Source organism: Canis lupus, chromosome 33 (assembly GCF_048164855.1).
Source record: "Canis lupus baileyi chromosome 33, mCanLup2.hap1, whole genome shotgun sequence".
Classification (NCBI taxonomy): Eukaryota; Metazoa; Chordata; class Mammalia; order Carnivora; family Canidae; genus Canis; species Canis lupus.
This window is the reverse complement of record NC_132870.1, coordinates 5280857-5293678: the sequence shown is the minus strand read 5'-3', so window position 1 is coordinate 5293678 and position 12822 is coordinate 5280857. Positions and strand designations below refer to the sequence as shown.

At 37.4% G+C, this 12822-nt stretch overlaps 1 protein-coding gene across 1 annotated transcript in view; it reads right to left on the bottom strand.

Annotated features, from left to right (window-relative positions):
• Nucleotides 1-279: 279 nt before the first annotated feature.
• The window catches only part of BMP3 (bone morphogenetic protein 3), a 28284-nt gene continuing 15741 nt past the window's right edge, over nt 280-12822 (bottom strand). The window contains exons 2-3 of the mRNA XM_072809916.1: nt 11380-12290; nt 280-4572 (exon numbers count right to left, since the gene is read on the bottom strand). Of these exons, the coding sequence (XP_072666017.1) occupies nt 4381-4572; nt 11380-12290 (1103 nt within the window). The 3' untranslated portion in view covers nt 280-4380. The remainder of the gene's footprint in view (nt 4573-11379; nt 12291-12822) is intronic.

The following is a 12822-nucleotide window of genomic DNA, read 5'->3' as shown; positions in this document are numbered from 1 at the left end:
AGATTTTAATTAGACTTCACAGTTTGAATAAATTTGATATAGATTAAATGAGTGAAAATAATATGAAAGTATATTTTTACTTCTGAACCTCAAGTCCTTCTTTTTCTTAAAGGGAAAGCTAGAGCTTAAACAAAAATAGAGCAATATACCTCGCTTATCAGATTAATTACATTTAGATGTTTATCATCTAAAATGTACCTAGAAGATGGTAACGATATGTCCTAAAATAATGTTATTGTCAAAATAGGGAGTCAGGCACCCAGAAAAAAATACCTCCAATTAGGAAATGGGGACTTTGTGGTTAAACAGAAATACAAACCCAAACAAATACAAAAGAATTCAGATTCAGTTTCTCCAGTTTAGAAGCTAAGTTTTCCCCTTCCGGATGTATTTCAGTCTTGTTCCACATTGTAATCATGCTTTGTTGATAGTAGGTTATGATGTTCCATTTATGATATCACTGGAAAATCTTCAGTTCTGGGCCCAACCTTTATCACCTCTTTTCAAATGCAGCATAGTTGGAAAAAGTTTTGAAAATGTAGTCTTTCCCAATTAATAGTAAAGAATGGGGAAGCATTCAATTAAGCAATTTTTATTTTCATACTATATAATGAAAAGATCTTATTAGTGGAGGAAAATGATACAAAGTCAGCAAAGCTTATACATCAGTAGTGAAATGTCCTGCACAGTTTCACTGCAACATGCCCCTTTAGTGGATTTGACTAAAGAACCGAATTTCATTTTGCATGTAATAACTATAATAAAAAGAATATTTTCTCACCCTCTAAGGATGAAAATTACCATTATAGAAAAGCAACAGTCATTAAATAAATTAAAAGCACCTTTAAAGTTTCCCATATATATATATATATATAATATATAAAATATATATTTTAAATTGGCATTAACTGTACAAGCATTAAATTCTGGACTAAAACATTTACAGAAGCTAGTGTGAAAAGCTGAGGGAAGGCTAGGTTTCCAGAAAAGGGGGGTCATTTAATCACTTATAAACTACATTAAAATATGATTCTCAAGGGGAAAAGACACTATGTGGAGAAATGAGATTTATCCAAACTTTCTTATTTAATTTCATATCTAATCTTACACACTTATGTGCATAGCTATTGTTTAACCCAACCTTGATTCAACAAGAAGTCAACATCCAGATATTAGTTACTTGTTAGCACAGAGAAAAGTGAAAGCAGGAAGACTAAACTGAATAGTGTAATTATAGAAAAAAAATGTTGTTGCAGACTGATAATAGTATCATACACATATGATTGTCTATAAAAATATTAAATAGGCAACAAGAGTTTTCCTAGAAATATTAAGGTAAAAAATCTTATCTTAATGAATAAATGATCATCAGTCAAAATACAGCTAGGTGAATGTAAAAATGTATCTGGGGTATTGTAGTCCTGAGATCTGGGGATTCCAATCATCCAGTTTAAATTCCACAATCACAAATCTTGTAAATTGTATATTATCTACACAGCTTATAGTAAGATATTTGAAAATTCTATATTGACATCAGCAGCCTCTGAATTTGAATTTAAGAAAATAGTTACTGAAAAAATTCATTTTTAAATGACTCTGTGTGTGTGTGTGCGTGTGTGTGTGTGTGTGTGATGTCTAGGAATGGGGATGGAATGGAGGTTGGGAAAGAGAAGGGGGGAATGGGAGAGGGAGGCAGGAGGGACAGACGTAGACGCATTATTTAAGAAATGGCATTTCTGAACATAATTTCTCTTCTTAGACCATTGCCACTTTTATACCAGGAGATTTATAAAAAGTCTATGCAAAAATTATGCATACACTAGTACTTGAGAAATTGTGAAATAGTCAATTTTCCAACTATTTCAAATAAATTTTTATTAGTTAAAACACCATTTCATTTATTTCAACCCCTTCGACTGAAAATAAATCTTCCTTTATTTTGGGGGAATACAATTTTTTCCGTTTATAGCAAAATATGTCCTCAATTTGGTAGTGAAATGATGGTTACAAGGCCACTCAGAAATAATTACTGGTCAAAAAATATTTAGGTTGCTAAAAGACTACCAAGCTTTTTAATTATATTGTAATTTTGTTATATATATAAACTGCTATTTAAAATCTTAGTTTATACTCATAAATTTTTATTATTTAGAGGCTTTTCTGGCCATTGTAGGATTTAATCTGTAGGAAGTGGTTATCAACTAAAATTAAGAAAGGTAATAGACATCTGGATAGAAGGCTGAAAAGTAATGATGAGAACTGCTAGAGGAAAATCTAAACTAAGAATTTCATCATTTCTGCCAGTGAAAAAGAAGTTTTCTTTATTGAAAGATGGTATGACCAAGATACGATTGGCATACATTGGCTCACTTCTATTATATAATTTTACTTTCAAATTGTTGATAAAGTTTATTAAAAGTAATTCCATCGCCTATCTCATTTCAAATATTTAAGATAGTGCTACCAGAATAAAAAGTGAACTATAAGAAACCACAGTAACTCAGGCACTAGAGCTTAATTTATTATTCAGAACTATTGTGTCTCATTCATGGAGTTAATACACACTCATACCAACCTCTGTGTACTCCAAAAGTGTCAAAGAGCTTCTGTTCATAATAATCTTCTTTAAATGGATTTCTAATAAGTTGGGATGTTAGAAATATGACTTAAACCAGAGAATTTCATACTCACTCCCAAACGCTGAAGACTGGATGTTCTTTCCTTTGGTTTATGAACAGAGATACTTGCAGTGTTTTTAGATCTATCAGTATCATCCATTCAAGGAAGATGTGTATGAAATCTAGTAGCAAAAGCCCAAACTTTCTGCGTCAGAAAGGCCTTCTAGCTCAACTAGTCAAACTCTTCATTTTACCAGTGAGGATGCTAAGGACACAGAGTTAAAACAATGCCTTTTACAGAATAAATGCTCAATAAATATTTATTAAATGATGAACCAAGATAGGTAGCTACTGGAAGAGAGAGAACAAAACCCTATGTCTTCTGATACTTCACAGCCTCTGAAATGGCTTAGTTGTCTCTGCTCAGGTAAGACTCAACTAAAAGGACTATTAACCACAGATATGACATCAACAACAACCCATGGTCTGTTAACATTTTTGTCACACATGTGAATTTAGTGAGAGAGAGATTTTTGAAACAAGTTTTCAAAGGCAAAGTATAAGGATATTTATGACACATAGAAGTAGGCAAAAAAAACACAAAGTGTCTATATTTGACTTCCTTTTTTTGGGTGAATAATTCGCTAAAATGTAGATTTATGGTTGAACCTTGGTCCATATGAAAAGGTGTCTGGCCCTGGATGTCACCGGAGAATGATATTCTACATGTGACTGTGATTAATTTGGTCATTTAAAGAAATCTCCAATATTCTATTAGTTTTTGAGCCTCTGTATCTATGGATTACTTCACATGGAGTAAAGACATATCAAGAAAACTGTAATTTTAATTTAATTTAAAAAATTTAGTTGAAGTTTGAATTCAGTTTAAAAGAGCAAACGCAGGTACTTATGACAAAGAAATACAGAAGGGGAATTACATCTGGGTTTTTGAAAATTGGGTTGCTAGTTCCTTTTTCTAGGAGGCAATGAAATGAAAACAACAGTATTTCAAATTGCAAGGCTGGGCCAAGTGGTAACTCTCTGCATATGCTCTTGGATCACTCTACCCTTTTTGGTGAAGTTCTCATAATTGAATGGTGCTTGCCAGAACATGAAATGAAGAAATCAAAGAATCCTGTGTAGACTGAATTATAAAACCAGGTTAAGCAAACCTTCCTACAGAGGACACAGGCACCTAGCAATGTACACACATACATACGCATACACTCTCCACTCATCGATTCACGCAATTACACATGGAGGAAAGACACAGGTAAACAAGAATCTTAAATGTTTCTAAGATAAACAAACATTGATTGGATTATTTAGCACTTGCTGAGTCGCTTAGGAATCTATGGCAATAAGCTTACTTCAAAATATGAAATGTTTCTATTCTCAATGAGTAGAGCTAAGTGATTAGCTATTGGTGTTATCCCAACATATTATCAAAGCCCATTACAAAAATAAATCAGTGTGTCCTCTAATAGCTCTAAAAACAGTTTGATCATTTTTCTTTCATGATTTTTTTAAAACAAGAAACAAATGTCCATATTTACTAAAATCTCACAATGAGTTACATTCAGAAACAAACGCAGTCCAGTTCTCCTGGTGGAAATCGTCAGTCTATCTGCTCTTTCTCTTTGACTATGAAAAAATCTTTTGGGATGAAATGCATTGGCAGTGCAAAAAAAAAAAAAGAGGGGTAAAGTCCATTAAATAAACAAATGATTGAATTAAGCATTCACATGAGTTCTCTGCCAGGTTATCTGCAAGCACAAGACTCTACTGTCATGTTAGGATACACTTTAAGTACCACATTCTTATTTTCATCAAAGAATAAGATACTAAGTGAAGACATCTTTTCTGGCACGCAGCAAGGCTCAGGAATTCCGGGCACGACCCCCACAGCTCGCACTATACTCTGGATGGTGGCATGATTTGATGGCTTCAAAGACTAGGAAAGAAATGAGAAAAGAACATGTAAGTTAAGTGGAACTGCTTTTCCACTCTTCACCATTCATCACAAAAATACATAGAAAATGAATTCGTTTCAGCAACTTAATAATACTTTGACATCATTATTACCCATTTGGCACAATCTCCTGTATCATCACCATCATAATGGTTATCATTTATTGAGTACCTGTTATGTGCCAAGTGTGTTATACATAGCATCTCTAATCCTTATAACAAAACTAACATTTTTTAAAAATATTTTATAAGGACAGAAACAGGCTCAAAAACTCAGATGACATGTCTAAAGTCAAATAACCAGTAAGTGATAGAGTGAGGATTTGAATCCAGTTATCTAAACCAGAATCATTTCCTTAAAAACAACTTAGTCTCCAAATAGTGGATTAATACATCCTAGGACATCTTCAATAACAGGATTGCCACAAAAACGATTTGTTCTCGAATCTATGCTAATCATAATGAACCCTGACAAACAACCTATTTAACATAGATATGTTATTGCCACTGATATAGTGATATTTATACTTTGCTGTTAAAATAAAACCAAGCTTCAAAAAAAAATAAAACCAAGCACATCAAGGAACATTGATTTATTTACTAGTTGGCACAGGGATGGATTGGATGGTAACTACTCCACTGTGTATGTAATTCATTCACGACAGGGGAGCACAGCCTGACATTAAGAAGACCACCCCATTGGCCACTGGGGGTCACTGTTGCTCCACAGGTTCAGCCTTCAAGGTGGTTGAGTTAAAAGTGTTCTAGGAGTGGGCCCTATCTATCCTCTGGGAATAGAGGGAACCTAAGTTTATTCCATGGGTATCAGAGTTTGACCAAAGAAGCCTGGGTAAAATCCATTCCTGAGAAAATGCCAAATGGAACCATTGACATCCACGTGACACATATGATTTTATTTAGAGTGCCATGCAGCTCTCTGCTCAGCATTGAAGGACAGTCGCTTTTCATGCCCAGAATATTCAGGTATTGCCAGAATGGTATGACCTGCTTCGGGAGAGATGCTGCGCTTTTCAGCATTCGTTTTCCCCAATGTCTCTTTTAGGCAGGTGAAACCAGTTGTGTTTTAAATGGATTTAAAGACAGAAATTTGGTAACTTGCCAGAGATCACATGTTGATTCAGAAGTGGGATTTAGGCCAAAACTCTGGGTTTTTAATTTCAAGACTTCAAGCCATGTTTCTTTCTCATGGCTCAGAGGCAGTTGGTATTTTAATTTCATACTCCTAAAACTCCCAGTATGGGAAACTGGAACAAGTCTAAAGGTTAAGGTAAATACAGACCAAGGGAGAAGCAAATACTATAGAAAAGCTGGCATTCTATTTTAAAAAAAGGAAAAGGATTATTTTTGTCAGAGAAAGGGCAAATCCAAATTGTCTCATCCCATCTTTCAACATTAATGAAAGACATTATCCATATTAGACTTTAACTTTATTGTGAATAGGCACAAATTATTTAAAATATGGTTTTAATGAGGGGCAACTGGTTTTTTCCTCTTTCTTCCTGGAAAGTTTCAGTATATGTTGGAAAGGATTGTTCATGTTCAATCAATTAGCTTTGCAAAGCCAGTATTCTCCCTTTAAGGAAAGGAAGTCTATGTTCTGTTTTGCATATCATGTGCCTTACAACATCAATAAAATCTGTGTAACTGAGCCAAACTTTAATTGTTATTGTACAATAGAGATCAATAGCCATTGTCTATTATTTCATCAGTATTGGTAATTTCCAACGAAATTTTCACAGCCATCCACTTTTCTCTATTGATTTATTCTTAAGACTCGGTGATCCAGATAACTTATACTAATGGCACCAAAAGATATTTTTAAGCCATAGATTTTCTGACATTATTCTGTAATTTTTAATGTTTTAATGACCCCTATAATATTGAAATTTCATATGAAGTGGATCTATTTAAGTAGATGAGGTCTCAGTTGACCAATACTGCTGTGTATTGCTATTCTCCAGTGCCTGGAACGGGGCATGCTCTGGGCACTGAATAAATACTTGCAAAATGGACGAAATACTCATAAGAAATAGCATACCCTCCACTTTACCTATTTCTGTGGAAATAATAACCATCAACAAAAATAAAAGTTTCTGTGCAAATGACCCAGAGTAGATATGGAAAATATTCATGGGTGTTTCCTAGGAAAATTCCTGTCCTTTTTTTTAAGCTCTAACTCACAAATGATAGACTCAGAAACTATGAACAGTCTCGGTGGGCTCGCTGGAATTCAGGCATGGGCCCTTCGCTCTGGGTTGGTGTGTCTTATCAGGAGCTTTCAATTTGCTAGGGAGTTGCCCTCGTTTGTTTTTTTTTTTCCTCACTATGGAATCCTCTGATCAAGCTGCCATTACCAGGAATGATTATGTCATGCACAAAAGATCCATGCAGTAATTGCTCGTTTGAAGCATGTTGCCAATCTATAATTTGTTTGTTTTTGAGTTCAGATCATACTTTTCAGACTCTCTTTATGTAGCTTGAGAAATTTTTCAATCACAAGTGTGACTCTGTGTTATTTCCCTCCCTAGTCTCTCTCTTTAATGAGTGTAAAACATGACTTGAATGTCAGTCTAGGGAGTTTCTGTGTGGGTAACTCAGTACATCAAGATTTAAGATTTTTAGGTCATTTTTTCATGATCAAAGGTTGGAATTGGAAACTCGGGAAATTAACTGAGGGTGTATTATTTTGAACTCATTAAATGTGAATTTCTTCTTTGTATAGGATATTTGGTTCCAAGGGTTTAGATCCTTTGCTGCCTAGTTCTATGTCCCTGCTATTGTTAGCGTTCACGCCATTCCACGTGAAAATAACACCATTCCATGCAAAATTAACTCCATTCCTCTAATCCTTGTTGGTTCTCTTGCATCTCGGTCAGCAACAACAGCTCAATCATTTTCATTTCATTTGCAATCTCTGTTTTCCATCTTTGCTAATGTGGTGAGGGGGAAGCAGAGGCATAGGACTTGGCTTTAGCTCTACGGGTATTTTTCATCTCGTGGCAGAAGTCCAGGGGTCTCTCCCAGGGAGAACAGTTTGGCTGCAGGGGCTAGAAATCAGAAACATCCACGCGGCCGTGTCTGTGAATGAAATCTGCAGTGGTCCGGCCCGCACCTGCCAAGCTGCACATGATGTCCTCGAGTCGAACGCATTAGTAAGGGAGGCTGTGTCATCAGCTAGGAGCCTTCATTCCTGACCTGGGCCGTGGGGTTTTGCTCCGCACTCTTCCAGTCCAGCCCACATGGGTGTGATAGTCCAGAAACTATCTAATTGGAATCAGTGAAAGGGCAAAGCCTGGAATTTGGGAAAGGCAGGACACAGCTGTTCTGAATTACAGAACAGGTTGTCAACTTTTGCAGATGGAGAGCCCCGCCATGTAGAGCAGGCTTTTGCTCAGGAGGCCAAAAGGAAGGAGGGCCAGCAGAGGAGTCTGGCCTGGGAGAACTTTTCTCTGGGGCAAAATGTAAATATATTTAAAGTCTAAAAGTTCTTTGGCACCCCAGTCATTTCACATGTGTTCGTACTGACCTGGTCGGAGACCTTGTCATCCTCTGTTGCCTGGACTCTATTTTTGTTTAAATAGTTCAGTCTGGCTACCATGTGGGAAGCTGTGCTGATAACAGCGACGCTCATTGATTACCCCGAATGTAGCAGCTTCATATTGCTGCATGCCTCCCATCCTTTTGGTTATTGTACCACCTGAAAGCCACAAGGCCTGGAAAGCCAAAGGGAACCACAAGAAAGCCTTAATAGTTAAGCAGATCCACATAAGGTGATGAGAGATCGAGAACTCCATGTAACGGCCAAACTTCCACTCTCAACTTGGCAAAGGGAAATCTCAAGCTTAGAGAGGAAACTCCACAGTTATCCCTGTTATGTCTCCCTGGAGTTCTGATGCCATTCCAAGTTTGGACAAATATTATGATGAGTTCAGTTGTTGCAACCAATGCTGTCCTGATTCTATTACTCTCCAAAAAACCATTACTGGAAGAGCTTACAGGCTATTGAACCTGCAGGGAGAATCCTATTTTAGGCTTTGTGATGTTTGAAAAGGGGCTAGAAACATTTTTAAAAACTTCTTCTTGTCTTACATCTTTTATTCTCTTGATCCCTTCCCCTATTTGATCTTTCTTCAGGCCCCTGTATTTGATTTTCTGTTCTTGTCAGTCTCAGCAATGACTTTTAATAATAATATCAGTAGCAAATATTTATTGAGCACCTGCTATGTGCAAGGAATCCTACCGTTTTATTTCCCCACTGTTGTTCTCATATAGATACTGTTGGGTTTTTTAAGGTACTATTGTGCCCAACTCAAAGATGAGAAAACTAACATACAGTTGCTCTTTACCCAACATGTGTTTGAACTGCACGGGTCCACTAACATGTGATTTTTTTTTTTTTATAAATACACTACTGTAAATGTATTTTCTCTCCCTTATGAATTTCTAGACATTCTTTCTAGCTCACTTTATTGTTAGGAATATAGTATAGAGTACACACAACATAGAAAACACATGTTTAATCTACTATTTATGTCATCAATGGGGTTTCCAATCAACAGTAGGCTATTGGTTAAGTTTTGAATCAAAAGTTCTCTATGGATTTCTGACAGTGCAGGGCATCAGTGACCCAACCCCCACATTATTCAAGGGTCAACTGTATACAGTAAGAGTCACTTCTCCCAAAAGCCATAGCTGGTAAGAGTAGAACCAAGATTTGAGCCAAAAGGATTTAACTCTCAATGGTGCTACTCAAAATGGGCTTTGTGGACTGGTGGCATCAGCAACACCTGGGAGCTATACTAGATACATAGAATCTTAGGCTCTATGCCCAGAGCCACTGGATCAGAACCTCCATATCCCCAGATAATCCGTAGCCACATGAAAGTTAAGAAGCCCAGCCATGAGCACATACATTTCATCATTCTGTTGCACTAACACACTTCTCTCCCTGAACATATCTCTGTTATTTTTAACTTATCCCTCATAAGGTTTTAAATAATTATTCTTTGGATCATGGAGAACCATCATGAGGATCTACAGAAGAACTGTAGGATTCTGAACAGTCAAAGCAAGTGTAACCAACAGGAGATGGGAGGATCAAGGTGGGGTAATTGGAGTGGAGTGGAGACCAGACCAGGTCTCCAGGTGGAGAAGTTGAAAGCTCACTCAGCAGCATCTCATTGCCATGGCTCCCTAGGTCCTAACGCCTGGAGTTGGGAAGGAAAACATCTTCCCCAGGCTACATGGAAGAAGTTACAGTTTATGAGCATGAGAGATCATTTGGAAAACTCACAGCCCCACTTAAAATCACTCATCCTGAGTTTAGAGGAAGATTTTGAATTCATTTTGCCTCTCCAGGCCACAAAGCAACCCACGCAATGAAACCCATCGCTGTTACAATCTGCATCTTTGTGGTGTGTGTTTAAATGCTATCCTAGTTGGGACAAGTTTTGTTTGATCTGTGATGGACCCTTTATGAATATTTAGACAAGATAAGACTGTTTATATCACAGTAAATGTACTTAGTGTTTAGATTTACACAACATGGAATGGACAGCAATTCTTGGGAAAGACAAGTCTTCGACGCTATAGAAATCTTGTCCTTCTGAGACATTCTGATAAGACAATGGGGATTTCAGTTAAGTCCCTTGCGCTGAGGCTGACCTGGCCTTGTTCAGTCTGACTTTTGTGCACGTGTTCTATTTAACATCCCAATGATCATTGGACTAGGACATGAACACGAAACTTTAAAGAGTTATAAGCAGAAGTTGCTCACTCTTGGAGGCAAAGATTTTTTTCTTCATTCTTCTAGAGAAGCAAAAGTGGATTCATTTCAAGTTTTGAGAAAAAGAACAAAAAGTACCGAACTCTATTCTTTCTCCCAATTCTATTCCTACAGCCCATTTTATTGTATGGCAGAGATGCACACTGTTGTAAGCTAAGAATAGTATTTCGGAGATAAGCTTAACTGAAGGTCAGGGGATATCACTGTATTTTACTAACTTTGAATTGAAAGAGAATAGAGTCACTTGGATTTGCCGTGCAAGGCAGAGGTGGGATGGGGGAAGCTTCTGAGAGTATATTCTTCAGGATACTGAGTACTGATATGATAAAGTACAGTTTCTGTTGATTTTGAAAGAGACACAGGTAAGCTCTGACTAGTTGGAGTAAGTTTTTGAAGAAATTTATAGAGTCAGCATATCCTATTTTACCTTCCTTTTTGATGTTTATTAGGGAAGCAAATGAAATAAGCAACTGGTGGATTTCATGGGCAAGTTTACCTGGCCCAGCCCTGATCCTGACCCTGCTGGGTCCGGGGCCATCTCATGAGAGACTATTCATCAAAATATATTCTGCACGGGCATCAATCCAATTAAGCCTTCCCCTTCCCTTTTCCCATGACATCAAGTCATTCTCTGACTGTTCCCTCCAAAATCACCTTCTGTCCTTTGGGGCCTGCTTAAGGTAGGCAGGCATAGATTCACACATAGCTGAACAGAACACATCGCTGAATACGCACTGTGTTTGGAAGCAACACAAAAAACGTATTTCACACATACATTTTTTCTCATATCCTTCTTCATATCAATACTGACTTCATATTATGTTAACAACCATTAAAGAAAAACCAAGTGTAACCATTATTGCCTAGTGCACATTAGAAGGCAATAAATAAGTGTCCAGATGGATTTTGTAAATGAAAATACACAGTCAGTGCGTCTTTCTACTCTATGCAAGTAGGAAGAATAGGACAGAGAACAATGGCTACCTTTGGCATGGGGAACTGGCATGCTCCAGAGCAATAATAGGCATCAAAGGACTTGGGGGAGATAATCCATTCACTCCAGCCAATATCTGCGAAGTCCACTTTAAGATATCGCCTGGCACAATTCCGAGGCTCAATCCATTGCTTTCTTCTGGCCTTTTTTAGGGTCTGTTCATCAAACTGGAGCGTCTGGCTCTTTTGGTGAAGTCCCTTTCTCTGTTTCTTTTTGTTTTTAGTCTTCTCAGGGGCCTGAGTCTGAAGGGTCTTATAAGGCTTTTTCTCCTCCCATACCCCATCCTCCCTGTACTGATACTCTGCCCCAGGAAGCTCATTGTTCTGCAGAGGCAGCAGGACTCCAGCAGAGCGCTTCTTCCTGCGTTCAATAGAAAGGGCAGCCCTGATATGGCTAGCCAGTTTAGGCATAGTTCCAGTGGCGAAATTCCGGTGCCCTTGTAGGCTTGACACCACGCTCTCTGGCTCAGAAATGGCAGCATCATTGGCATACACTAAGATATAAGGCTCGGGGAAGGGTAACCTCTTCTTTGGCAGCTGGTGCCCTTTGGAGGTAATATTAAATCCTATGAGGAACTCCTCATTTTCCTTGGCCTTCCTCAGGAGTTGAGTGATGTCTTTAGACAGCCAGGATCCAAAGTCTCGATGAGATTTGGCTACATCTACTGAAAGATGACCGAAGAGTTGACTTTGGTTTCTGTCAGATTTAAGGATAGACACAGAGAGATCAATCTGCATGTGTTTCCTCTGAGCATGATGTGAGCATCCTCGGGACTCTGGACAACTCAGGCTGATGTTTATTAGCTCCCCAACATAGAAATACAGTGTGGCAGATAAAATGTTTTCAGACTTGGTTAGAGAAGTCAGGTTAAAAATGTGCAGTCCCTTGCTTCCAAGGGTTCCTAGGAAGGAAAAAAAAAAAAAAAAAAGAAAAAGAATAAACAGTAGTAAACAGGACTCCTACCTGACACCACATACAAAAAGTAGCTCACAATGAATTAATGATGCAAATATAAGAGCTAGAGCCATTAAATTCTTAGAAGAAAACATACAGGTAAAATCTTCATGGCCTTAAATCTGGTGAAAGATTCTTAGATAATGACACCCAAAATATGAGCAGCAGAAGAAAAAAATAAATAAACTGAGAAGATAAATAAACTAGACTTCATCACAATTAAAATTTTTTTGTGCATCAAAGGACATCATCAAGAAACTCTGTACAACCTACAGGATGAAGAAAATATTTTCAAATCATATACCTGACAAAATGCAGTATCCGGAACATATAAATAAACATCAGAAGGTCAAAGAGATCAATAAAACTGGGCAAAAGAATCAAGAAGACACTTCTCTGAAGATGATATGTAAAGGGCCAAAAATGCACATGGAAAAATGCTCAACATTAGTAATCATTAGGGAGATATAAATAAAAAC